This window comes from Penicillium cosmopolitanum (assembly GCF_028827165.1).
Source record: "Penicillium cosmopolitanum strain IBT 29677 chromosome Unknown utg000005l:1.0-4006212.0:1.0-4009387.0, whole genome shotgun sequence".
NCBI lineage: Eukaryota > Fungi > Ascomycota > Eurotiomycetes > Eurotiales > Aspergillaceae > Penicillium > Penicillium cosmopolitanum.
In genome coordinates this window covers 1,707,761-1,734,700 of record NW_026622675.1, presented here as the reverse complement: position 1 = coordinate 1,734,700, position 26,940 = coordinate 1,707,761, and the positions used below count along the sequence as shown (strand labels likewise).

General features: G+C 49.0%; 9 protein-coding genes across 9 annotated transcripts; 6 read left to right on the top strand and 3 right to left on the bottom strand.

Annotated features, from left to right (window-relative positions):
• Positions 1-262: 262 nt before the first annotated feature.
• On the top strand, positions 263-3,638 carry N7509_003701 (uncharacterized protein; the record flags this gene model as incomplete). The annotated part of the gene is made up of 4 exons (XM_056628338.1): positions 263-280; positions 366-803; positions 892-1,872; positions 1,914-3,638. 4 exons carry the CDS (start codon positions 263-265, stop codon positions 3,636-3,638), a joined length of 3,162 nt encoding a protein of 1,053 aa, XP_056491072.1.
• A 2,751-nt stretch (positions 3,639-6,389) lies between these two features.
• N7509_003700 (uncharacterized protein) lies at positions 6,390-8,550 on the top strand (the record flags this gene model as incomplete). The annotated part of the gene is made up of 3 exons (XM_056628337.1): positions 6,390-6,598; positions 6,653-8,248; positions 8,301-8,550. 3 exons carry the CDS (start codon positions 6,390-6,392, stop codon positions 8,548-8,550), a joined length of 2,055 nt encoding a protein of 684 aa, XP_056491071.1.
• Positions 8,551-9,198: 648 nt separating this feature from the next.
• On the bottom strand, positions 9,199-11,060 carry N7509_003699 (FAD-binding oxidoreductase; the record flags this gene model as incomplete). The annotated part of the gene is made up of 5 exons (XM_056628336.1): positions 9,199-9,226; positions 9,292-9,742; positions 9,821-10,426; positions 10,534-10,933; positions 11,043-11,060. The coding sequence occupies 5 exons, from the start codon at positions 11,058-11,060 to the stop codon at positions 9,199-9,201; spliced, it is 1,503 nt and encodes a 500-aa protein (XP_056491070.1).
• Positions 11,061-11,894: 834 nt separating this feature from the next.
• N7509_003698 (MFS general substrate transporter) lies at positions 11,895-13,643 on the top strand (the record flags this gene model as incomplete). Its single annotated transcript, XM_056628335.1, has 4 exons — positions 11,895-12,084; positions 12,146-12,418; positions 12,486-12,913; positions 13,011-13,643. 4 exons carry the CDS (start codon positions 11,895-11,897, stop codon positions 13,641-13,643), a joined length of 1,524 nt encoding a protein of 507 aa, XP_056491069.1.
• Positions 13,644-14,260: 617 nt separating this feature from the next.
• On the top strand, positions 14,261-14,965 carry N7509_003697 (uncharacterized protein; the record flags this gene model as incomplete). The annotated part of the gene is made up of 1 exon (XM_056628334.1): positions 14,261-14,965. One exon carries the CDS (start codon positions 14,261-14,263, stop codon positions 14,963-14,965), a length of 705 nt encoding a protein of 234 aa, XP_056491068.1.
• Positions 14,966-17,396: 2,431 nt separating this feature from the next.
• Positions 17,397-18,355, bottom strand: N7509_003696 (uncharacterized protein; the record flags this gene model as incomplete). The annotated part of the gene is made up of 3 exons (XM_056628333.1): positions 17,397-18,065; positions 18,091-18,270; positions 18,326-18,355. The coding sequence occupies 3 exons, from the start codon at positions 18,353-18,355 to the stop codon at positions 17,397-17,399; spliced, it is 879 nt and encodes a 292-aa protein (XP_056491067.1).
• Positions 18,356-18,668: 313 nt separating this feature from the next.
• On the top strand, positions 18,669-20,118 carry N7509_003695 (Zn(II)2Cys6 transcription factor; the record flags this gene model as incomplete). Its single annotated transcript, XM_056628332.1, has 2 exons — positions 18,669-19,502; positions 19,564-20,118. 2 exons carry the CDS (start codon positions 18,669-18,671, stop codon positions 20,116-20,118), a joined length of 1,389 nt encoding a protein of 462 aa, XP_056491066.1.
• A 2,497-nt stretch (positions 20,119-22,615) lies between these two features.
• N7509_003694 (class I SAM-dependent methyltransferase) lies at positions 22,616-23,416 on the bottom strand (the record flags this gene model as incomplete). Its single annotated transcript, XM_056628331.1, has 1 exon — positions 22,616-23,416. One exon carries the CDS (start codon positions 23,414-23,416, stop codon positions 22,616-22,618), a length of 801 nt encoding a protein of 266 aa, XP_056491065.1.
• A 1,438-nt stretch (positions 23,417-24,854) lies between these two features.
• N7509_003693 (IucC family-domain-containing protein) lies at positions 24,855-26,832 on the top strand (the record flags this gene model as incomplete). Its single annotated transcript, XM_056628330.1, has 3 exons — positions 24,855-25,349; positions 25,578-26,269; positions 26,352-26,832. 3 exons carry the CDS (start codon positions 24,855-24,857, stop codon positions 26,830-26,832), a joined length of 1,668 nt encoding a protein of 555 aa, XP_056491064.1.
• Positions 26,833-26,940: the final 108 nt, after the last annotated feature.

The window sequence follows — 26,940 nt, the reverse complement described above, 5'->3', positions numbered from 1 at the left end:
TCTCCTCTCTCGCTCTTTCTTTCGTTATTCCCGAGTGTTCGAAAATCCCATCGGGAGGCCGCCTGTGCATATTCGATTCGATCTTGTTTACCCCCAGCCCCTCCCCTCCGCCATCCGCCCTCCGCCCTCCGATTGCCCCGATTTCCTTCCTTCTACTCCGTATCTTCCCCCCAAATACCCCAAATGGGATGTCACTCGCAAAGACTCACCCTGTGGAGTTAAGCTGGAGGGTGCTTGACACTCTTCTCAGCGACCTCTGAGGATGGATCACGTCTCAACAGTGAGTATTCCTCTTTGCTCTGGCCCCCTGCTTGCGCCGATGCTTGATATCTCCGACTAACGCGTTTTACCCCCCCCCTCATCAGCTTTGTGCATTGAGCACGGTAGGAATCGCACCCACCGGCTTGGCCCTCGGTCGTGTCGAACGATCGAAGCCGAAGATATTTCGCCGGAAAACCCTCCCTTACGAACCCCCAGTGCTTCCTACACCTCCAGAGGCAACCCCGGTCGATGTCCGGCCCAAAACATCTCGATCAAATCGCCCCAGTTTAGCGGCCGTGGACTGGACGATCAATGAAAAGGAACCAGCGACCGAGGGAGGGAATATCCCCCGTGGTAATCAATTCCAAGAGCCGGACCTTCGCCGTGCATCGCTATCCTTTGGCGCGGCCAGATACCGTCGTCGCGGTCAAACATTGACCAACCCGCCCTTGCGAATCCCTGAACATGCCCCTACAGAATCAAATGAGGCGGAATCGCATTCGCGCCGGCCGTCAACAAGCTGGTTGCGCCGGTTATCTATCGTTTCCTTTCAGTCTGACAGCCCGTCGACGAACAGCCCGGTCACGCCCTCTTTCAATGGATCAGCCAGCCCAATCCTCCCCCGCCCAGTTAGCCAACATCGAGCTCCGAACAAGCTCGTTAAACGCCCTTCGACAAGACGTTCCAACGCCACCACCCTCTCTTTTCGTCAATACTGCTGTATCCCCCGGGTCAGCATTACGCCGGCCTGCGACCAGCTACCAGCGGTCCGAGACAATGCGATTACAAACTCCCATAACTCCAGATTTCGAGTCACGATTTTCACAACAATTTCCTCGTGCTGATTCCCCAGCAATTGAAGAGTTTGAATTCCAATCGCAGGAGGATTGGAAACCATTCTTGCTCCCAAAGGCACAGGGCTTCTCGGAGAAGCTTTCTCGGAGGCTTTCCACTGCAACAGCTCCAATAGCCCAAAGTGTGAGGCGTCTTGTCTCGGACTCGGATACGCTTCCCGCATTGATTTCAGCAACCACTATAATAAACAAGACCGCTGTGCCTCGGGACGAGCCTGCAGAACCGGCTCAGTTCCGAAACCCGTTCCAGGCACCAGTCGAAAATGCTGCTCCTGGTCCTCGTCCTCTGCCAACATCAAAACCTGAACCAAAATCCGGATCAGCTTTACCTCCAAAAACATCCCCATCAGAAGCACCACCATCGCCAGCACTACCTCCCTCCCCAAAGAAACCTGCTCACAAACATTCGTATTCTTTCAATGATCTTGTACCGAAAAGGATCGTCGTTAACACGGTGACAGCGACTGGCGCCCCGATTATTGGACCTCGTGGCGGATCTCTGAAGCGAGTCAAGGGACGCACATTCTCTATACCTCGTTCGGAAATTTCCAGGTTAGAAAAGGTGCATCCAAATTTGCCTTCGGCTCCGAAACGGCGCAATATCACTGATCCAGCTGTGTTCCGTCGACCACCGCCTCTCACATCTCCTGAATTACCTGGGTCAACCTTTAACGGGCAATCGGCGGGTTTGCCACGATCAGTGTCCCACGACTACAACATCGGCCTACGGCATCACCGTCCTTTAACCACCGATGCCGTTGATCTTTCAACCTGGCCGCATTGCAATCGACCAGCTAGTCATGCACCCTCTTCTCTCCGGCGCCGCCTAAGAGACATTCCATTGCAGCGTCTGATCCGGCCTCGACTATCATTGGCTCTGATGATACTCGCGTCTTCACCTCTGGCGACGAGTACGAAACTGATTTCATGACGGATTATTGGGATTCCATCCGTACTCGGGGGACACAAGGCAGCGGAATGAAAGGAGTGAATGGGTTGAATGGAGTAGATGGAATGAATGAATTGAGTGGGTTGAATGGCCTGCGGATCGAGACGATGTTCGACAAGGCAGGCACACAGCTGTCAAATGAGGAAGTCGCGACCCTGGAAGATCTCCTTCCGCGCGGCTCGTTTGCCTCCCGCGTGGAAAAGGATCCTCCACTCTTCTCCGACTCTCTTCTCCCTGCTGTGACTCGAGTTCGCACAGATGATAACTTGTCTTTCTTTGATGATGACGATGATGACAGTCATAGTATGATCGGAGCCTTGCCTGGTGAACGAGATGGTCCTTCACTTCAGATGCCCACGGCCTTCCCTCTCTCTAGTCCCCTAGAGCTGTCTGGCCCTAGTTCGCCTTCCATGCTTTTCGCCGATTCTCACGCCGAGAAATTGCAGCCAAGCCAGAAAATGAACATCTTTGACTGGTCAGAGCAGACACGACTGGACAGGGATCAGTCCGACTCCGAAGCCCGCCCGAGTACCGTGCATGGGAAACAAAACGCTATCGATCGGGGAAGCCGTGCAGCCTGTCGAAAGGTGCCATCCAGCATTCACCTTCGCAGCCAGAGTGTACCTGTCGCTAGGGAATTGCCCCCGAATGACTCTCGCCAGACATCTGGGAAATTCGGTACCTGGGGCCTGGGGAGCAAGGGCGTGAGTGAGGACTGGGACAGTGACTTTGACTTTGATGACGGTGAGGAGGAGGATATCCCCAGCCAGAAGACAAAGAGCACCGAGTCCGAAGCTCCGGCACAAAGCATGACGGTTCCCCAGGCCATTCTCGAACGCCAAGCCAGCCTGCGCGGCCAGTACGGCCAAGTACAAGAATTGACACTACTGGTGGAGGAGCTCAAACGGCTTCGACACCAGGCCAGTGTCTTGGATCTTGTCGGTGGCCCATCAAGCGAGCTCTGGAAAGAAGCAGAGAGTATTGTCAACCTTGCCACCATCGATGACGAGGAAAATCAGCGCTCACCTCCAGGCTCGCCTTTATCGCTTACCTTCAGCTTTGACGACTCCGATGACGAGGGATTGACCGTTCCGTCGACGAAACGCGATAGCGATGGGTCATGGCGAAGTGCAGCGAAACAAGAAACCACATTAAACTTACCGCTGAGGCAACCCAAACGTGACAATGAAGGCTCCTGGCAAGAAACGTCAACCAACAATAACCAACCATATAGTCAGCCCCTCCGACAACTCTCTAAAAGCTCACCCAAGTCGAAATCTGTCCTCGATATTTTGCAGCCAACTCGAGGTCACGACCGATCAGCCACCTTGCCTGACTTACGGCCGTCGTCCCGTACTCAAAAGCTCCCGTTTGACACATCCTCGCTCCGCAACCTTGTTGTCCGCGCCGGGGTAGTCACTCGGGCCCTGAAAGAAGTCATCCGCAAAGCCGAAGGCGTGGACCCGAACCCACAGGGCATGTTTCCTTCCGATCCACCTTTCCGACGAATTTTTGATCAACCTTCTCATGACGACCTTGCAAGCTTCGAAGCCGCTTTGGCCGAGATGCACTAAAAAAGTCCCTTTCGATCTTAAATACCCCCGCCCTAATTGGCATAATATTACACTTCCTCCTCCTGCGACAGCATCATCTTCAAATCCGACCAGGCAATTCTTAATGATTGCACTCCAACTTCACCCATGAGAATTTCCTTCCTCTTATTCTCACTCCCTACTACCTTTGACTTTGCTCCCTCTTCGACGTTTTTCTTTTTTCAAGCTCGTATAGAGTGATGACATATTTTCCTTCCAGTCAGGCGACACTAAAAGCCATTTGCATTTTTGTCTGTACAACCTTCTTCCTTGTACATTGCTCCATACCTTTTTCCTTTCTTTTGCCTTTTCCTTATCTATTATTATTTTTCATATGTGCAAGAGAGAGAGCCTGCACCCGAGTTCTGCTGTTCTGTTCTGTATGAGCACTTGGGTAAAGTTGTCCCTTTTTTCCTTTTCTTTTTCTTTTTCTTTTCCTCTTTTCATGTCTCGTTTTCCTTGAGTTTGGTTCCTGATTCCTCTTCCTCCTTCCCTTCATTTTGTTGCATATTTGCGCGGTGAATATTTCATAATTGCGCTGTAATAATTCAAAGGGCGGTCGCGAGGAGTGTTATCTGCTCTGTGATGATGTTTCCTTTTTTTTGCGGACATGCCTGAAGTAAAGGCTGTCCGATGAACGATGAGTGGTCAACTTGAATGTCATGCATATTGTTTCTATACGGGCGTGGCTCGGATAGCATTTCTAATGGTCTATCAACATGAATAATAGAAAATGATTGTCTCAGGATCTCTAGAGTTCAAGTTCTTCATAGGGGTACTAGTAGTAGTAGTAGTAGTAGTAGTAGTAGTAGTATATAATTCAAGTTGAAATCCAATTTAATTTGAAGTTGAAGTTCAACTTGAAGCCCTCGAGGTTGTGTATATATATTAAACCAATGTGCCGACCTCGGGACCAACTGCCCATCTGGCCCGACACGACCTCAAAGTTTACTACTACTACCTAGGTAGCATTACTCAGGTGTTTGTGCTATGCAAGGCAACTAGTTACCGCGCTCGATCGGATTTACTCAACTCAAGCTCCAGGGCTCTTAATGCAGAAGACAGGTCCAGTGTCAGAGATAAAGGTTTGCAGCCTCATGTATCTCAAACGACAGGGCTTCGTCGAGTACCGAAGCGGTAAAAGTGCCGATCCGCACTTTCAGATTACCTGGGCTAGACACTAGGCAGATCCAAAGACCCTGGACCAAATATTCCGTACATAAATATGACAATTTACCTACTACGAAGTGCATACTATGTGATATATCGAGAGCACGTGACAGATACCTTATTGCAGGGGCAAGATAAGGCCACAGCTAGGGGCTACATATAGAACTAACTTGAACAATTATTGATAAACACTGGCAGCCGATCGTCGATCGATACTATTAAAGGAGCGGGAAAGAATAACCTTTGACAATGGCATTCACGTATTGCCAGTGCCAGTGCCAGTGCCAAATGACAGGGAAAACTCTACGGTCGGATCGGAGAAACCACACAGAGACACACAGACACAGACACACAGACGCCCACCTGCGGCCGGGAAAGGGGATCCGATATGGAAATGGAAATGGAAATTCAAATTCAAATTCAAAACCTGCATGAGGCCATCTCAGGGCTGCATGCATGTTCCGGAATAAAGACAGTGGTGAGGTACACAGCTACACAGCTATGTTGTGCCCGTAATCGTATAGTAGGACAGAGCACTCGTAGCAGGGTCATGAGGGTAAATCTCGGATTAGCTTGGTGGTTTGCTTGGTGACTTGCTGTTCTTGGCGCCGAACTTGAAACGAGCACTCTGGGGAGGGGAATGTGGCGTTAAATGAGGGAGGGCGGCCGGTGTCTCATGTTGAGGGGAGAAGGATCGTCCGAACACCGTTGGAGAGAGACAGTGGGAGACACAGTGTGAGTGTGTGTGTGTATGGCCAGGTCCAGCCAGTTCGAAGGAACGGGTATTGTTTGTATTGTATTTGGTATTGTGTGTACTTGGATAATAAACACAGCCCCATCTTGACCATCTTGCCCTTACATTTGGGAGCAGAGCTGTTCGCCTCATCTCCGGTTCAGGGGCAGCTGGTCGCTGATTGGCTGAGAGATTGGCGGGTTCCTGACACTAAGGCTGGCCCCATCCACAGTCTCATATCCTTGCGTGGTGGAAGGGTGTTGTGTGTGTGTGTGTGTGTGAGAAGACTGGGAGTAGTCATGGATACTGATACTCATACTGATGTTGATACTCAAGGGGTGTTAATCTCATAATAAACAAGAACGACAGCGGAGAAAGAGAATAGGGGAGGGGAGAGTGTTCTAAATTAAGAGAAAGTACTAAGTAAAAGTTCAGGGGATGCGGAGTCGTACTGACGCCGTATCAACTTGCACCTCCCACAGACTAGCGTGTCTCCCCTTCTCCTCTTTTCTTTTCCACCTCACTTCCACTTCCATCTTCATCTTCATCTCCATCTTCATCTCGTCCTTCCTTCACCCTCCCTTGGCTGCTGGCCGCCACTCGTTCTTGGACTTTGGTCCGTTCACTCATTTCAAAACACACTACACACACGCTCTCTACTTGCAACCAACCCGACCCCGTCCCCCTCATTCCAAACCACCTTCGATTTCCACCAGCCAAGTCCTTCAATGTTTCAATAATCAATCGCTTTGCCTACGATCGCCTTGTTTTGGAGATTCTGATTCCTTATCGACTATCTATTTGTGTACCAACAGTGGTCACCTGCCACCATGCCTCACGCCCATCACAATATGGCGTTGAGGCACACCCACGCCCGACGAGAGGTCGTCCCCGCCGCGAGGCTGCCTCTCCTCGTTCCTTCGGATACCATCCACCATGCCCCGTCTCTAGTCGCCCGAGCTCCCGCTGCCGAGAGTACCGGGGAAAAGCCCACCAGCAACATGACCACGACCGTCTTGCCAGTCGTACTCGGTGCAGGGTATGTCGATCTGCCGTGCAGAAATACCATTTGACATCACTAACCATCAAATAGTGTCCCCATTCTCTGTGCTATCATTGTCCTCATTTTCCTCCACCGTCGTCATGTCAAGAAGCTCATGCGTGAAGACGCCAACGACAAGCACAAGTCTCTCGATTTTGGTATGGATATGGATGCTGTCCGTGGAGGAAGAAGGAGAAACGCCCCCCCCGGGTCCAAATGGCATGCCCCAGATGATGGAACCAAGCCACACGAAGGGAGGAATGTCGATCGACATGATGCACCCTTATCTCATGCCCCCGGACTCCATGGCTCCCAGGATTCCTTGCACTCGATGGGTCGGTCAATCGACGATGACAAGTATCGCCCATCAGCCGTTGGTGCCTTTGCTGCCGCACACCCCGACAATCGTTCGATTCGCTCCCATTCTCGACCCCCTCGTGACGATTCATCGAGCTTTGCTGGCTCGACGTCTCGTTTCGGTGCTTCCGAAGAACCCAAGTCTGGTCTGCTGCAGAACGCTCAGCGCATGTCCCGCTCCTCGCCTCCTCCCGTCTATAAGAGCCCCTCGCCCGATTCATCTACTCGTTCTCATGCCCAGTCTCCCCAGGACCGTTTCGGCCCCGTGCCTGGTCTTAACCCGACTCCTTCAGAGCATGATGACCGTGGCCTGGCCATTGGAGCGGCTTCTGCCGGTCACTCCCAGGGCCAGGCGCTCCCGTACCCCGACTCGAATACCGCCAGTCTGAATTTTGATACCGACCCTCATTCTTATGACACTCATCAAGATCGCCCCAACTTCCCTCTGCCAGACACCCACGCAGAGCATGCCCAGTCCTCGACCGTGCAACTTCCCCGTATTTCTCTGCCGTCTAGTGACGTGACGAGTGACTATGGGGATGACCGACATGAGCGCAGATCATCCCTGATGATCCCTGCCGTCAATGTTCACGGTACCGAGACGCATGAAGAAACACCAGGAAAGGATAATAAGCTACCGGAACTTCCAGAAGAGACACCGCAAACTCTGGACACACATGATGCCCACCGGGATACTCGCCGCTTGACTCTCGGTGTCCGCCCTCTGCCACCAGAGGACCCGGCTGACAACCCCGAGCAGCGTGCCAACCGGATCCGATCTTTCTACAAGGAGTACTTTGATGAAAGCAAGCGGGAGACTACCTACTATGAAGACTACGGCGCCGAGTACTATGATGACGGTGCCTACGCCTACGACCCAGCTACCGGAGACTACTATGATACCAGCGCACCTCCACCCATGCCATTCGCCCAGCCTATGGGCCGTCGCGCCATGACTCCTCCCCCTCGAGCCCCTCCTCGCTTCCAAGGAGCCGCTCGCCATATGGCAACCAATTCGTCCGGCAGCGGATACGGCGGCGGGTACGGTGGGTACGGCACGCCTCCCCCACGAGCATTCTCATCTGCCTCTGGCGCATTCGGGGCCGGTCCCCGTGCTCCTCGCCGCCCAATGCCACCCCCAGCCCCTCTGCAAGTGCTCCCGACCCCCCACATGCTCAAGGACGACATGTTCGCGCACGAGTTTGCTCCCGCCCACACCATCAGAGACCGAGCTGCCGGCCGACCCGAGACTCCCACCGGCGGCATGCGGCCCCTACAGCCCGGGCATGCGTGCACACACGCCTCTGGCATCAGCATTCGACGAGCTTGCCGCCATTCCTAGCCCGCACATGCTCCGCAAGTCCGGCACCTTCACAAGTCTGGACTTTGCGCCGCCGCCGCGGTTCAAGAACGAGGGCGGTCCCGCCAGTGACTCAGGTAGTATCCGCAGTAACCGCACCGGTATTTCCAATATCCATCAGAACAATGTGCGCATGGGTAATTACCGCGTCAGCAGACTCCCGCCTGACATGGTTGGCACTAAGGATGATCTGATGGCCACGCTGAAACCGGACTGGGATATGACGAGGTAAAAGCAAGGCAACAATGACAGACAAAACAAAAGTGTTAAATCATTTTTTCCCCTCGTCCCTCACATACATTCTTGGCAGCTACTGCATCGTTATGACCCCTTCTGTTCTGGTCCGGGATTCTTTTTCTCCTTGGACATGGACCCTGTGATGACCTAGCATTGTTCTTCATCTTTTTTGACTCCCTACTATTTATTTGCCATCTTCATTGGTACTGCGGTGCTTTGCTTTGCTTGGCTTGGAGTGGGGAGTGTATGCTGTGCTGTGCCCCTCCCGATCTGGCTGGCTGGCTGGCTCTCATTTTCTTTTGATTCATCTTGTCATATTCTATTTCTCCCTCGTTTGTGGAATCTCCTCCGGCGTAAATAAGATGGTTGGTTTCATTTTTTTGTTTCTTTTACTTTCTGTGTCTTCGCCTGTATATACCTATGCAATGGATCCTTCGGAGACAATTTTTGTTTATTTTCTGTTTACTCGTAAGCTACAGTGGGAGTGCAACTGCAATGGACTACGTTAGACCAGCAGCAAGAGCGGCACGAGAATAGTAGTAGGCTGGTCGTTCCAGTCTACTCTACCGTTCATCCTCCCCTGGCGAATGATAAGGATATCACAAGTCTCTACCCAACAGGTAAAGCCAAACACCGAATTGACCTAGCGATCAAACACTTTCCCTGGGTTCCTAATAAGCCCGCCATTCTTGTCAGCTCATTATCAACTTGAAATTCGAGGTTCAGACAAACTTACATTATCCAATTAGGATCGAGGGCCCCTTTGATTAGACGCTGGTAGAGTAGACAGAACTCGTCAGAAATGGACTGCCAGTGCCCAGGCCACGAGACTGCCCCGGCTAGGGTAGGATCATGATTTGTCTCGCACAAATCGCCACTCACCATCACCATAATTGTATCATTTCCAACCTCAGAAAGAAGTGCAGTTTTCTTCCCAAGCCCGACTCCATGTTCACCGGTACAAGTGCCATCCATTTCCAGGGCGCGAGATATCATGTTCTTCACGGCAAGTTTGACATTTTCAACCTCTTGGGGATTTGAGGGGTCGTAGGTGATATTCTCATGAAAATTGCTGTCTCCAATGTGGCCCTTTATGCAAGCGTTTAGGTCAAGTCTCTTTGCGTCTTCTTTGCTGGCTTGTACGATTTCTGCTAGATGACTGAGGGGAACGGCGACGTCGGTATTCCCTTGATTCCGCTGTCATTAGCACAGTCCAACATGGAGGCCAGCCTTAAAAGGTCAGGGCAGCTTACACATAATCTCACCATCCTTCCTCATCGCCAAAAGCGAATACAAAGACTCCTTCCTCGCCGACCACAACAGTTCCCGCTCCTTCTCATCCTTAGCAAACTCGAACTCACCCGGCTCATACGCCCGCACAATCTCCCTCACACTGTCAATATTATCCTCAACAGACGCCACCGTACCAGAGAACTTAACGAATAGAGTCGGCACTTCTTGCCATACCCGCGGTCGAGTGACCCCTCCATCATTAACAATCCTCATCTGCGCCTCGTCCATAAGTTCCAATGCCGCTACAGGCACACCACTTCGAATGACATCCGCAGCGGCAGACACAGCACAAGTCAGATCATTGAATGGCACGACGGCAACAGAGTAATGCTGCGGCCGGACCGCGAGCTTGAGTGTTGCCTCGGTCACGATTCCAAGCGTGCCTTCGGATCCAACTAGTATTCCGTTCAAGTTATACCCGGCTGAGCATTTACGGGGCCGTCGACGCGTTTTTATGAGGGTGCCGTCCGCTAATACGATCGTTAGATTTATCACCCAGTCTTTCATTGTGCCGTAGCGGACGGCGTTTGTTCCGGAGCAGTTTGTGCCGATCATTCCGCCTATTTTTGCGATTGGGGCTGTGAGATGTTATATTAGCACTTTCTTCTTCTTCCTCTTCTTCCTCCTCTTCTTCTTCTTCTTTCCCTTTTTCATTTCCATCAAGAATCTCCATCTTAAAACGCACCAGGATCAATAGGGAAAAAAAGCCCACTCCCCATCCTTTCCAACTCCCGATTCAAATCCGACCAACACACACCCGGCTGCACAACGACATCCATATCATCCTCATCAACCCGAACAATCTTATCCATAAATGTAAAGTCAAGACTAATTCCGCCAAAAGGCGCAGAGACATGCCCCTCCACGCTACTCCCCCCACTGAAGGGGATAATGGGTATCCGCCATTTGTGACAGATCCGCGCAATAGTGCGAACTTGCTCCGTGTCTTTCGGGTAGGCAACGGCCACGGGTAATGTTTCTACATTCACAGATGACCACTCTGAGTACCCATGTGCTAGAAGGTCTTCTGAGTCGGTGGATATTATGTCTGGGTCTTTTAGATGGTGGCGGATGGTGGCAATTCCCTATAGGTAGATGGATAGATAGATAAAGGTGAGTAAGTAGGTAAGATCAGAATGGGTCCGGGACACATATGCAAGACTTGAACTAGCTCGGAGCAATATGATTACCTACCTTTTCCATGTCACTCATTGTTGCATACTTGACGTCTGGTAGTCTACCATTGTCTAGTATGGCTCTGGAATCGGTAGTAGTGACAAAATTTGCTGCACCGTAGCCTAATATGGCGGCAAAGGCCAAAAATAAAAATGCAGAAGGGTTTGATAAACCCTTGTATGATTTATTGAGCAAGGGGGGTGAAGCATTGGGTAAGGAATGATTGTTTTTTCTTGCATTGCATGAGCTGAACAATCGAACTTGAGAATGACCTGGCTTCAACAAGAATCGGGCAGTCCATATGCTGCGATGGAATGGTCTTATCATAAACATGACTCTGTCGTGGCGTGAGATCGGGACGCTTTTTCTGGATATTGGGTTTCTGGTAAGGGCAAAGTCGACCTTTTAATGCGGAAACTTTCACGAATCGCTAATGGCTACCCCGCTAACAGGATAATGCACTAGTCTAGTCAGTCTGCTTGGAAGCGAAGTACTGAATATGCATTATATCGGCATCGTGTTATTTCGCCGATACCAAGTTCCCCCTTTTTGCCGATATGATAGACCCCCACCCCCAGGGTTACCGGGTCTCACAGCCTTTATCAGCTATTAGGGATTTTTCCAATTGGACCTCTCGGTTAACGGTTGAAATTCGGAGAAAATGTTGCCATTGATCTACCGGTTTGCCCCGTATAGTACCCCACGGGGCGGATAATGTAGCTCTCATTAACGTTTTCCGAACTGCGGGGGGATACTATTTAAGTCCTCTCTCTAGTTGTACAGCTGTAAGGTAATCTGGTTCTGCATTCCTATTCTCCCAGAGTTCGCTACATCAAATACGCATTGTCTCTTTTTACTCTCGAAGGCAATATGTTCCAGTCCAATACAGAGCCTAGGCTCAATAAACCCATTGAGGATCAAGTCAACCCTGACTTTCAGGAGTTTGAGAGAGTCGACGACGTTCAATCCTACGTGATTGACCCTGTCGAAGAGAAAAGGGTGGTTACAAAACTTGACTGCGCCATCATGCCTCTGATGGCATTGGTCTATTTCTTCCAATGTTAGTCAACATTTTGGGCTCATGGACAGACATGCCTAATTGTTTCGAATCGTCTATGTAGACCTTGACAAGCAGGCTATCAACCAAGCTGCTATATTCGGGCTCCGCGATGACCTCAAACTATCAGGCGAAGAGTATTCCTGGGCTGTTTCACTCTTCTATCTAGGCCAGCTCTGCTCAGAGTACCCAGCTGCAATTCTGCTCTCTAGACTTCCCATTACTATCTATGTTGGAGTGACCATCGTCCTTTGGGGCGGTGTTAATATGTGTCTCGCCGCAGTCCAGACTTTCTCCGGCCTAGCAGCTGCACGGTTTTTCTTGGGATTCTCCAAAGGTAAGATACTTACTTACCCTCAGTCTTGGAGGGTGTACTAGGGGGTCTAGATCTAATATTTGACCAGGAACTGTCTCGCCGGCATTCATTATAATTACGAGTATCTGGTACAAACGCGACGAACACCCGATCCGAGTCGCTACGTGGGTTTCAATGAATGGTATATCCCAGATCATAGGTGCCCTCATCATGTATGGTATTGGACAAGGAAATTTCCCTTTGGCCCCGTGGCGCACTCTTTTCTTGATTTGTGGCGGTTTAACCTGTGCCACCGGTCTCCTGTTCATATTCCTGATGCCCCGAGATGCCAAAAGCTGTTGGTTTTTAAATCCCCGTGAACGCGAGATAGCAACTCAGCGCATGGCTATCGATCGTGCGACCCAAGATCGTGCAGAATTCAATAAATCCCAGGTTAGAGAGGCCCTTCTGTCGCCTATGATGTGGCTTTATTGCTTGATGGGCGTTTGTATCACCCTCACGACCCCAATAATGAAGGTATATTAAAGTTTCTTCCAAGATATATCTCCTCTTGTCTTGTCTTGATTTTGATTACCAGTGGCTAACATATCTTATCTGTCTCGAATCCACTTAGTTCAGTTCCACTGTCATACACGGATTCGGATACTCTACCTTCAAGACAATGCTCATCGGAACCCCTGCCGGCGCTTTCAACTTCACCACAACCTGGATCAGCGCCCTTGTCCCTCGTTTCTTCCCAGGAACTCGAGCATACACGGCCATAGGGCTTTGCTTTGTACCCCTTTTAGGAGCATTATTACTCATGACCCTACCAGCAGAAGGTGCGGAATGGGGAATTGTGATAGCGACCTGGCTTGGCGGCTGTAGCTCTGCCTTGATAAGCAGTGCAGCGAGTATTATCGCAAGTAACGTGAAGGGAAACACGAAGAAGAGCATTGTTTCGGCGGCTTTCTTTATCGCGTACTGTGTTGGGTGCATCGTTAGTCCTCAGGCCTGGACTCAGGATGATGCACCTCGTTATACGAAGGGGTGTATTTTGAGTATTGCAGCGATGGTTAGCTTGATTCTGGTCTTTGTGATCTATGTATTTATCGTCAAGGCTAAGAATAAGGCTCGTGATCGCAAGGCGGATCAGGGTCTGTTTGAGTATAGGGTTGAGGGGAATGGTCGCGGTAGTCAGATGGGGGTTTCTGTGGACTCGGATCGTACCGATGTCGAGGATAAGGCATTTCGCTATACCATTTGATAACATGCTGAGGATGGAGCGGCGAGAGCCTGGGAGGTTCGGTTTCCCTGCTTCCTCGGAGTGTTGCGTCATTAAATGAATCAACGACGATTATTTCCTCGAGTGTTAGGTAGCATGTGTTGAATCCATGAATAGGCAACAGGGGGATGGATGGATGTATAAAGTCAGGGTCGGTTGCCCTCAGCTATGTGCACCAAGTGGGGCTCACTTGATTAGTACATAAACTCTTGTCCTTTCTATGTAATCTTTCTACTTCCCTCTAGGTAGACTCAATTCCTATCCGAAGCGAATTCCTATGTTCCGCCTATTTCCATCCAATCAGCAACTCTTCGCCCCAAATCGCAATCTCTACCATTCCTCATCCATGCTAGCTGATCGTAGGCTCCTCCCAATTCGACTAGCCCCACGACTAGAGCCTCTTGGACCCTGCTCTAGTTAGCGACGATGTTCATAACTCCGATTGGATAGAGCTACAGTAACGCCAAGGACACCAATACTTATATGTCAAAATTCCTGTCCCAACAGCCGAAGGCAGCATCTCCCACTTCCTACATACACCAGTACTGTCATCTACAAGATCCCGAGAGCGCGCTCATGAGCTTCAAATTCAATTTTCGATGTCTACTCACGTCATACGCAAGATCGGCCTTGCCCTCTTTACCCTCTTCGCACTTGTCTCCATCGCCGCCATGATCTATAACTATCGGTTAATCGGCCACTTTCTTCCCATCAACGCTGACCACAATGTTTTCTATCATCGACCGGTAGTGGACGATCCCAACTTACAGCGACCCTCGTGCCACGTATCTCCTCCTTTGCCGAGGACTAAACGGACCGAATTCGGCCGGAGAGGATGCACAATCTACGGCTACCCCTCCACTGGCGGTGTTCTTATCAAAGAGGCTGATCTTCTCGACATGCTTTTTCTCTCACTCCCTCGCTCTCATGAGTTGCAGCGTACTTGTGATGTCGATGAAGAAGATAGATTCTGTCATCTCTTGCGAAGGACTGGTGCGAAGTGGTGGTCGAGTAGGGAGGATGAGATAGATGCAATGTTGGGTGAGAGGCATATGACGGAGGAAGAAGAGAAGGTGATAGTGTTTGGTTGGCCGACGGATGGAGTAGGTGTGTGGGTACTGAGATATCAGAGTGGGTGGCAACGTCCAAAAGATTTTGGGAGAATGAGTCTAGCGATGAGTATGGAGGAGAAGATAAAGATTATGAGAGAGTATGGTGCTACGTTCGTTGAAGATGTTACGCAGGTGGAGGAACTTTATAATGACCAAATACCTTCTAAGGGTACTTTTGGAGAGGAATTATAGCAGCGCCGTGGGAAGCTTGGAGCGACCTGTAGCAAATCTTCAAGTTCATGTTCTCATACCATATATCCCCCTTTCCAGCTGTGTCTAGTACATACGACCATAGGGTGTGGAGAACAGGGCTTCCCGTCCGCTCAGCCGTACTTAAGCCACATACTAAATGCAGTCAATAGCCAAAGAGCCCTAGATCTTAAAATAGCGTCCGTTTCTGAGTTAGGGTGAGTATAGGTGATATAGGTAAGAATTTTGGAGACTAGGATAAGAGAGATGAGAACGGGGTGAGAGCGGATAAGAATAGGGTAAGAGGGGTAAAAACACCCACTGCAATGTGTTGCGTTCTCCTTATCTACAATAGTATAAAAGAAGAGCCTGAGGGCGTAAGCCTAGTCTGCTATTTCTGAATTTTTTTTTGGCTAGATCCTCAACCAAAGATTTCCCTAGAAGAAATATAAAAGAAGCTAGACAAGAGAAAGGTATATACTATATTACGTAGTTTTACCTATATAACTACAGATATAAGCAGGCTTAGGTTTAGCCTAGTAGCACCCTTATAATCCTCGCTAGCTTAGGTTTAAGAGTGGGTGCTGTCGTAGAGTTAAGTAACTATCGTAATACTAATAAGTGTCTTTATTACAGGGTTTATTAGATCTATATCCTCTACCCCCCTGCCCTCTTTCTTTCCTAACTTTAAACTATCAAACTAATAAAAAGTTGATGGTATCTTACTTCTGTCGATTAGCATCTTTGCCGCCTCTATTCCAATCACGTCCCTGCTTAGGCTGCAGCGTTCCGATTCCTGCAAATTCGCACGATCTTCACTGCGGCCATTGTCGAACCCAGCCACCTCCTCGACCTCTCTTCGTTAGTCGTCCTTGTTATGACTGTGGAACCCATTTTCCGGCTCCATCTCGCGTGATTCGGTGTTTCGATTGTCGATCCAGAAGATCAACTATTATACAAGCGCCAATTGATTATGGCCGCTTATGTACAACTACATTTGACCCCTTCGTTAATTCCTTTCAGCGTCCTCGCAATACTGGAGAACCCGTACTTGAAAGTTAACTCTCCCGTCTTCCACGATCATTTGATCTTCTAAACTCTGACCGTCATATAGGCCCTTTTCCTCCTATACCAATGCCTACCTTACAACAGTCGCTCCTCTTACAGCCATCCCTACCCGCTATAGAGAAAAGACGGTATTCGACCTTATTGCGCCCGGCGGTCAAAAAACAAAGAAAGCTAGACTTCCGGACGTTCCAGGACAGTTTGAATCAAACGCTAGATTTCCTGCACGACGAGCTAGAGACTCGGGCCGTGGCTTCTGACGCATTTCCCCAGAGATATCCAGCTCACATATACGAGCGTCCATAGCTAGATACGGGGATATTATTTCTGAAGCTATCAAGAGATATATCTTTTCCTCATACGGAAAACTTATACCCGGCTCTAAGGTCTATCAGATAGATAAGTTCTTACTAGGCAGTCCCGTATATTTATCGTCAGGCAGATTTTCAGTATCACTACTAACACACCTTGGCTTAAAATTGGCATAGATAACGTTTATTTTATTCCAAATATTGGCTCCATTGTGGCAGCTCCGGTAACACCTACCTCGTCAGCAGGAAAGCAGAAGCAAGCAGATAGATAGAACAGTCATACTAACCCAATAACTCCAATAAAGAGACCTCGAATACTGACCACCAGCTCTGATTCCCAACCACGAGACGATAGCCACCAGACCTATCCATATACTGACTCGGACCTTCCAATAGAACCTGAACTCTGCGACGAAGTCTTCCTTAAGGATACAACTGCTGACAACCTGACTCACGTAGAAGACCGGTCGTCGGCTGACACAATCCTCTAGGGTCGTCCACTAAAGACCTCGGGAGAAGTCGTAAATTTTCGAAGATAGATCCACTTTCATAACGGACTCATATATCACGAAAACTGTTAAACTGCCTACGATCGGATTCCAGCTTGTGGTCTACGTTTCTTCAGGCTGACTTACGTAAGAATGCTTGTTTAACTAACTCTCTCCTTTTCACTCTGTTTAATTCATTTTGACGTTATGGATATATTTTTGTATGCATACTCGTCCAATCATCACACCTTACGCCACACGTCGCTACGTATATCATTGGCTAATCCTAGCGCAGAAGACTAGCCATGGCCAGCGTCTTAGTAGTCACCTCCTTGATCGCAAGCTCACCCCGAGATATCGCATGATGGGTATTGTCAAGGAGGACTACGGTGGCTTGTACCAGCAGATCAACGCGCAGAGGTTGGGACCTGATGATATCATCCGCGTTGTGAAGGAGGCGCATAAACAGTAAACTCCGCACTGGGTACACATGATACAGCTTGGTCGATACTATAAATCAAGTCCTTCATTGATTCTACCTGGAATTTGGTCTTCATGTAACCCAAAAACTTATTTCCCACCAACAATATCCTGAATAAGCTTCTTCAGACCCGCCTTGTCGAGCACCTCAAGCCCAAGCAACTCATTATCCGTGGTGGTAAAATGACCCCCAGTGTCCTTCCCCCAAGCAGCCCTATAAACAAACGGCATCAACGTATCAAGCGTAAACACCCCCTGCTTAATCTTCACAACCGCCTTCTCAGCCTCCTCCGCCGTATCAGGTTTAGTAATCGTCCACCCCTCACCTCCCACAAGCTCCTGCGACAGGGCCAGCAGCTCCTTGATTGTCGTGACGGCCTCTCCAACCCTCACGACCCGATTCTTCGTTTCCTCGGGATGATTCAGGACGCCCACAACAACCTTCCCAACACCGCCTAGGGTGGTAGTGGTATACAGCCTCTCTCCACCATCATGCAACGTAGCCGTCTTGTTACGCGGGTCAACCGGAAACCCAACCCGGAATCCCCAGTCCAGGAACCATCCGGTATAGACAACCGTGTAGGTAATTTTCCCTTCCGTAGCTAGGGAGTTTAGTAGCTCCTGTGCTTCAACCTTAGCAGCAAAGGTTGGCGCCGCCCGGTTGATCGGGTTGTCCAAATCTCCCCCCGAAGTCAGAGGGGAGGAAGCGTGGAACCCCCGCAGCGACGGCTGCGTGGATGAGATTCGTTTGCGCAGCGGCTGCGGTGGGAGGGATGGTTGAGACGATTGCGTCTTGGCCCCACAGCTTGGCTGTCAGGTCGTCAATAGAGTCGTAGTTCACTTCGACTGTTTTGACGCCGGAGGGCACCGTGGGCGAGGAGCCTGATCGGGTGAAGACGGTCACTGCGAAGGATGGCGAGGAGGAGATGGCAGTGAGGATGGCGGGGCCAAGGTTGCCGCTTACCTGGTTTTGTTAATAAATATAGAAATATATGATGATTATAGAAGGGGATACGTACACCTGCAAGTACGATGTTCCGGAGGGCCATGGTGAAGTAAAGCGAAGTATATAATGCAGTGTGTTGATTGATGTTAGAGTCTCAATGGTGTGAAGAGTGATTCTACAGGGTGGTCGAGACGCCCTTTATATACCTTCCTGCTTCCAAATCTAGCTCTATAGACCTCGCTAATTCTACCATCGCTGACATACCCAGAATATTGGGTGATGACAGAACATCCCACCGGCTAGAGATATCCCACTCGGCTAGAGATATCCCACCCGGCTCGCTGAGTTCCCGATTAGTCATCGAGGCAGGAATAACCTAACTAGTTGTTTCATTGGACAATCGGGCAGATGACGAGATGGTGGCCTCCATCCCACTCGGCTCATCCACCGGACCATCTCTCTCGCAGTTTGAGATTACAACATACCTCGATGCCTTGGACACTATGATTGCGTGTGACTATCCTGGATGCACGGCACAGTATCGGCGGAAAGAGCACTTGAACCGCCACGCGCGAAAACACTATCCGTCTACACAACTATCGTGTGAAGACTGTGGTAAACCGTTCGACCGGTCGGACACGCTCCGTCGACACCGTCAGTTACATCTCAGGGATAAGCAGCAAAGTACGCCTCGGGCTGCGAGGGCCTGTGATTACTGTCGCGCTAGCAAAACACGCTGTCACGGGGAGGAGCCTTGTAATGTCTGTTTCCGGCGGGGGTTACGGTGTACTTTCAACAGACGGCCGAATATAGCGCTGGTAGCTGATGCTGCTGCGTCGATGCTAATAAGCGAGCCCGAAGTTCAAACCTCACATACATCCGTCGACTACCAGGAGCACGAAAGTTCTAAAAGACCGCTTATCCCTGATGCCAGCGAGGAAATCCGAACCCTGCTTCTGCAACACGAGAACTATCTCCGTGAAGACTTCATGCTTGCTCGAACAGAGAGAAATGGTGGAGATCAAGGGCAGCTGGACATCGACTACTACGTCGAGATTTACTTTGCGAGTTTCCATTTCCAATGGCCGATCATTCACAAGTCCTCCTTCCTGCGAAGTAAGGACTCGCAACCACATATTCTGGTCTTGAGCATTGCTATGATTGGGCTATGGGTTACGGAAGACAAGGCTGCGCAGTCAAGAGCGGAGAATATGCACGACAAATTAGTAGCATTGTTAGAGAGTCGCAAGGTAAGCTCCCTGGATCTTCTTCGATCTGTCGGCCTCCGTAATGATGCTCACACATAAGCAGGGAGACTGGAAGTCACAGAAATCCTTCAAGGATAAATTATGCCCAATGATGACATTCCAAGCCGTCCTTTTGAACGCCATATTCGCACTGGTGAGAGAGGCCCCTCCAGACCTCCTTGACCGTTGCTCGGCGATGCTCCGCGCACTAACAACGACCTGCATCGCCGGCGGACTGTTCTCCTACGACGGCATACGCGCGCAACTAACGTCAAGCGAATCCCTCTTGTTCGCCTGGACATGGGTAGAAGAGGCCCAGCGACTCGCGCTAGCTCTTTTCAAACTGAACCTCCTGTATAAAACTGGCATGTTGAGCATCTCAGACCTAGAGTTCCCCCTCCCGGACGGCGGATACTTGTGGGATGCACCGGGAAGCAGGGAGTTTTATCGTCGGTACCATGCACAGGTAGAATCTGGGACACACGAGACGCCTATGATCTGCGATATCTTTCGGGATGTTCAACGGGGTGGACGGGGTTTAGGTTTGCTATTGCAGATGGATGGTTGGTTAGGGTTCTTTGTTTCGGAGCGGGCGCGATCTGGTGAAGGACGAGTATAGAATAGGATGCTTGCTGACTTACGTAGTAATGACTAGCCGTGGTCCATCCCGTTAATGGCATAAAATAGGACCGTCAAGACAATTCTGTTCGCTGCTAAGCTTTATTTTATCGTTTCACAGGAAATCAAGATCGGCATGGGTATGCGAATATCTTGAAAGTTCAGGATATACAATCCTAAGTATTTTTATTAGGAAGGGTGAAGAGAAGATAGCCGGAATATAAGAAAGGGCTGCAGAGCGAATTCGCTGCTTACAGCGACTGGTGCCTTGGAAGGATGCAGAATAGAAGGGTCGCTACAGTATCCTATTAGTTATAACAATAACAAGCGCAGAAAGTTTCAGGAGGTTAAAAACACTAAGGGGAATATGGGAAGATAAATAGGAACCTACAGCCCACCCTTTCGAAATAGATGCTGTACAATCGTGGGCTCAATAAGTGAGATTCTATTTCAATTTAGTTTCCGTCTATCTGCAAAGGCTTTCCTCACGGTATTTACTATACTGGCCAATAAATGTGTCACGGGGTAAACGCCGATATATCCGATGCGGCAATATCTTCCCCGCTGTGCTAATTCTCAGCTACGCTCTCTTAATCCGTTGCCATAATCTCTTGTTCAACAAGGATTTTCATTCTGCTACCCTTCCCTCTCGATAAAATCCGAAATCCCTCCAATTCTCCGATCACTCTTGCTTCTTTTGTTTTCTTTTCTTTTCTTTTGCCCTTGAATTCATCTCGTAACGACGAAATGGGATCAGTGTCAGAAAATAGAAAGGAAAGCTCCCAATGCAGGATTGAGCTATAATTTATTTTGCTGTTATCATGACTACCTAGTATGGATCGCTCTTTATTAGTTATGTAAAATGGTTTGAAGGAAGGTGAACCATTGTCTCGTACATCTGCAGGGCCCCGGACGGGCCGAATACCAATGCAACTAATCAGTATATCTGACCTGAATCAGCACCCAAATCGAGGAGCTGCAGTCAGGGTCAGCTTAAGTAGTCCGACAATATGAAACTAGTATTGATCCCCCGTATTTTCATTTTTCTTGTGGGATGGACTTCAAATCCTTCCACTATGGGTTTCGCCGGGATCCATGTAGGCTTGATTAAGTTTTTGCGCAAAATAAAGACTAGCTATGAATTTCGATATGCTACTTCGGTTATCACATATAAATTTATTTCACTTTACTGTCACATAGCGCTGTTATGTACTGGTACTTTGTATAAAGGGGTCAACAACCTTCTCTTGCCACAAGATCTCAATATTTGGAGCTAGAGGCTCCCGATATTCTCTGAAGGGGGGGGGTTATAAGACATTAGTGGTGTGCAATGAATCTGGTACCGAAGTGGACTCAGTCAGTTCACGTAGGTACACGAGTTCAGTCGGTATATCCAAATGTTCCACCCGAGACCAGATGGTAGGGTGGTACACTATGGTATTCACTTGAACTTATTTCATCATTGTCCATATATTTAAAAGAACAGGATTGTCGAGAGAAAGAACAAAAGTGGCTAGAGATGGGAAGATCCGATATTTAAACACCCCGTGACTGGGGGCTTGCTACGCTACTACGTCATCGTGAGTGGTTCATCTAAGACACAATCATTCAAAGAGGTATAAATTAAGCTAGCCAGAGGCAGGAAATTCTTTATTCCTGTTAACTAGTACTACCTCCAGAGCTTACAGTGAAGGACATTTAGCCATCTGTCTCTATGTAGAATAGCTTACAAAAAAGTCAAAGCTCAGCAAAAAAAAAAAAAATGAGTAGCCGTTTCTATATAGATCTACCTGGCATGCAGTGGTTTATACTAACTCTTGCATCAGATTCTACCAATGAAACGATGTTTTGATTCACTATGCTTAGCAGATATTACACACGGAAGACTTCTAATTCAAAAATTACCTGCACTCGGTCTAGAAATACCCGCGCCTAATCTGTATCTTAGTAGTTTTGCTGAAAAAGAATTATCGAAGTGAAAAGATGAGATGATACTAGACTAGAAAGTGCGAATAGCCTCACGCGATATCTAGTATTCTCTGAACAAACGGCGACGGCGACGGCGACGCGTAGACGACGTCGCAAGCGACTAATAGGCGCAGTGATAACGAAGCCGGTTACGCATTGCCGACAGGGGAACTTTAGCTGTGCATGTTGCATGCATGAAGTGTGACCTGCCTAGAGCCGCAAGGCTGAGGCTGCATGGCTTCAGTAACTTTATCGCAGCTCAAGGCTTCGACTTTTACACGAACCAGCTAATAGACCGATAATTGTTATTTTTATAAGAAAGATCTAGGTACGCAGTTGCAAAACGATGTATCGACTTGGCGGTCTTTTGTAAGGTTTTGATCATCAGCTAACTCCCGATTAAATTTTGTGGTTTTTATTATGGATCCTTTTGAGGATCGCCAATCTAATTCAAGATTCAATATTATCATGGGCCCCCAAGGCAAGGAGCCCCCCAAAGACTGGGTCGCGAAAGCGCATGAGATAATATATCACTTCCAGCAGAGAATCTGCCCGTGTAAAAATCCAAGCCACCCATCCTCATCCTCCACCCAGGTCCTCCACGCTGCTGCCATCTGCTGCAAGTCCTTTTCGCTGACAAGTCCTTCACGGATCGCGGTTGCTGCAAGGCCAGAGGAGCGGACTCTTTCTTCCATTGCGCCGCCCCAGTATTCTCGTTCATCGGGGGTGCTGAAACACCATGACCCAGTACTCTTTTTCATATTCTCTACGGGAAAGCCAGCCTTCCTTGCCCAAACATGTAGCTGAGTACCTGCCTTCAGACGATTGCCCTTAGTCTGTCGCATATCGTCCTGGAGATCACTCCAGGCTTTCAGGCCCTCTGACTCAGGGTATCTTGTTGAGTCAATAGTCTCCTGCACTGCCACGATGCCTCCTTGTTTTACAACACGTCGCATCTCCTTGAATGCTTGGACTGGATCTGCAATATGTTGCAAAACCTGGTGTGCATGGACAACATCAAAGGTGTTTTCAGGAAATGGTAGATCGTGTATGTCACCGACTTCAAACTTGACATTGGTCACTCCTTGGGAGCTAGCAAGCGACCGTGCTCCATCAATTGGATCGGACACATATTCCACGCCCACCACATGCCCCTGTGGAACCTTTCGTGCCAGGTCGATTGTGATAGAGCCTGGACCGCAGCCAACATCGAGGATGCTCATGTGTGGCCGCAAATGTGGAAGAAGATAAGCCGCTGAATTATTGGCATCTCGCCAAGTGTATGTCTGGAGGACTGAGGGAGAATGATTGTTCGTATAAGCTTGAGGCATCTTTTTAAGACTGGATGAGATAGATACTCGTAGCTTTCGTGTGATAATGGTGAAAGTTCCGAGCTTAGGACGCGAAGCGGAGGGGTAAATTTCATAGCGGCCAGAGGGCAAAAATTACTGATTGGATACCTCAGGCTCTCCATGTTGAGTGCATCTCCACAGTTCGCGCGCGCCCTCTCTCATATGGTTCAGGGCTGAACTGCGGGTATCTGCCGCCCTATGCGTACTCGTGAAGATCAAACCTGCATACTGTATTTTCCAGATATCTTCCAGCTCCACTCTCTGTGCCTCGCTCTTTGATCAGTTACCTATGTAATTGCCCACACCACCATTCTTCGGGTTGTGCTGTAAATGGAGCTCGGGTGTCATTTCTGTAGAAGGACCATCCATTTTACTAGTAGGTACTAGTTAGTGATATCCACTTCTGGGCAGAAAAATACTCGTACTCCTACGTAGTTATAAGGGAAACAAATAGAAACAGACAGGTATTATTATTTAGTATGTAAATTTCGAACTTCAAGGAGATAATACGTTTACATCCGAATGGAGGTATACAATATTTCGAAGAAAGCGTTCACACGCCTTGTACGGAGTAAGAAAAGTGACACATTCTGCCTTTTGCCCAGGTATTCAATTGGAAAAATACCTCCAATCAGAGCCTAGCTTTCTTCCTACTGTACTGTACATACATCTTGCACTAGTTATTACTAGTAACAAGTGGAAGTTTTGGCTGAAAAACCGGCAGAATTCTATGAATTCTATAAAGTGGGACGCAAACAATCCACAGCTCAGCTGCCCCACGGTTCCACGATCCCGCGGGTCCACAACCCCACGCGAAAGGCGCTGCAAGGCACCTGGGCATTCCACGTAACTTTTTCGCACCGCTGATCTCTCATCTATCGTACACCGATAATCATCCTTCGAACGCCAACCGATCGCCCCATGCATTCCGGATGAGATGGAAAGTGGGTACGTTCCCGAGGTCCCGCTCATTGCTTTTTGCAATTTTGGATACATCTTCGATCGGCAAAACTATATACGATTGACATAACGCTAATCCCTGAATGGACGTTTCTCTCCAGGGCTGTGATCGGGAGTTGAAACCTGCTTTCGGAAACTTTGGCATTCATTCACCGGGAAAGGACTTGGAAAAATTACCTAGGACTTTGAACTAACCTTGGAACGACTGACAAAACTCAAGGTGGGGCGAACGAAAGGATTCGTGTCGGTAAGTTTTGTGGTCTCTTAATAAGTGATGTGGCATTTGCCAAAGGGAAAATATGCGATCAAACCTCAGAGCCACGCTTACGAGTCACTGACACCTTCGGATATCAAGAGGTCTGGAATTGTTAATATCCCTTTCTGTGAGGCCATTATTGCTCGTATACTGACTGACACTTTCTTGTTTAATGTATAGTTTGCCGGACATCACACGAAAATGTCGGTTATCCTTGGAGAACACCTGCCTTCGGCCGGAGAAAACACATTGCCAGCATCAATTACACACGACCTTAAAGCGGCACAATATTTGGAAACGCTCAGCACAGCAACAGCTCTTGGAACCTCCATATCGTCCATGAGGCGACTAGCGCACTTCGAGACAACAAAGCGGGTGCTTGCCGCTGCAGTAAACGAGCGTCTGGCCAGCGGAACTATCGAGACATCTGCAAACCCCACTTTGTTGTTGCGTGCACCTAATACCCAGGATGGAATTTGGATCAAGTGCGGTATCCGTGCTGGCGCCTATATTGAAATGGACGGCCTCAGGCCTATTGGATTTGTGCGGGCCGAAGACCTGCTCATCCCCGTGCTAGTCGGGAGCGCAACGGGCGAGGCAACTGAGGAGCTTGACCCGATACCGCTGTGCCGCATCATTTGCAGTTGGCAACCTGAATCGGCTCAAAAGGGCTATGGAGACCTGCTGATAAAAGAAGTGCAAAGTGCTACCGACAATCAGTGTAAGTTCTGCAGTTTCTACAATATCGATCATGACTGAATCGCGGTAGTGAAATGGCTGGAAATTGCCGCTACTCAACCTAGACTCTCTCTGACGTCTCCATTCGCCGATTGGGAGCAGTCGGTCGTGACTGGGCATCCTACACATCCGGTATTATTCCTCGATTTTCTCTTTGCGCGTGACACTGGAATTAACAACGCTTAGCTCCACAAAACATGCTTTGCTCAATCCCCATTGGTTCCCATCGTGCCTGATGACATTCCAGGACTTCTATCGCCTGAAGTATCGTTTATCTCCGTCCCAAGGTCGGAATTAAGAGTCAATGGGCCCTTCGAGCAGCTTCTGGAACCGCTTCTGAAATCACTCGGGGTTCCTACAGAGCTCGAAGAGCCTGATCATATCATCGTGCCGTGCTTCACTCGCCAGCTGCCAGCTATCATGCCCTCATTCCCTCAAGCGCGTCTTATCAAAAGTGTCCCAGACTGCTGCCGTGCACAGATATCAATGCGCACTGTATCATTCTTGCCTGAAATTGGCTTTCCGCATCATGTCAAGCTGTCACTAAACGTTCAGATCACCTCTGGTTTGAGGATTGTTAAGCCCGCGGCTACGGTTCTTGGTCCTCTGTTTGGCAAAATGCTACCAAACTTGATTCCACAAGATCTATGGATTTTCGGAGAGCCTGGATCTGTCACGGGTGCGCAAGATGAATTGCTAAAAGCGGCTCAAATATCATGTGTCATTCGAAAGCTCCCAGAGCAGCAGGCCGAATGCCCCGATGAGGTACTTATCCCCGGTGCTGGGCTCATCCAGAAACCTTTCAAGGAGGATAAAACATACATGGAGATTTTATTTGGCCTTGATGACTTGAAGAAGAAGCACGATTGGTTTAAAAGGTAAGTTCTCCCAAGATTTCCTGGCCTAAATTTGCTTGCTTGGCTTTATGGCCCAACAAACATGACTAATCCTCCAAAATAGGTACACTGCGCTATTGCTCGCCGCTTTCATACCTCCCTTAGTTCGATACGGAATCGGGTTCGAAAACCACCTTCAAAACGTTGTCGTCCGTGTCAATATCACAACAAAAGAGGTTACAGGGTTCGCTGCCCGGGATTTAGAAGGAACTAGAATCCATTACCCTACTTTCGTCCGCTCTGGGTATGATCTGAGTGAGCTCCCCAAGAATTCCAGCAATGTTTCCGATGACATCCGTTCCCCTTGGGATAAAGTGCATCATTCCCTCATCCAGGATCATCTGGGCCCTGTCTTGCACATGTTGGGTCTGGAATCACATGGAGCCTGGTCGATTGTTCGGGAAGAGCTGGAAAAGGTACTGGATCCTTCTGGGGACCCCAATGGAAAAGCCTTGTATGAGTTTTTTACCGAAAAAACAATGCCCATCCCGGGTTTCATGGGGATGCGATTGATTGGGCGTTATATTGAGGTAAGTCTTTGGTGATCTCTGCAGACGAGAATAACCCAAGTGAAATTAGCATGCGGCTGACACTGAACAGAGCCATGTGATAGATGTGCCGAATTTTGTTCTTCGCACATGAGAATGAGAGGT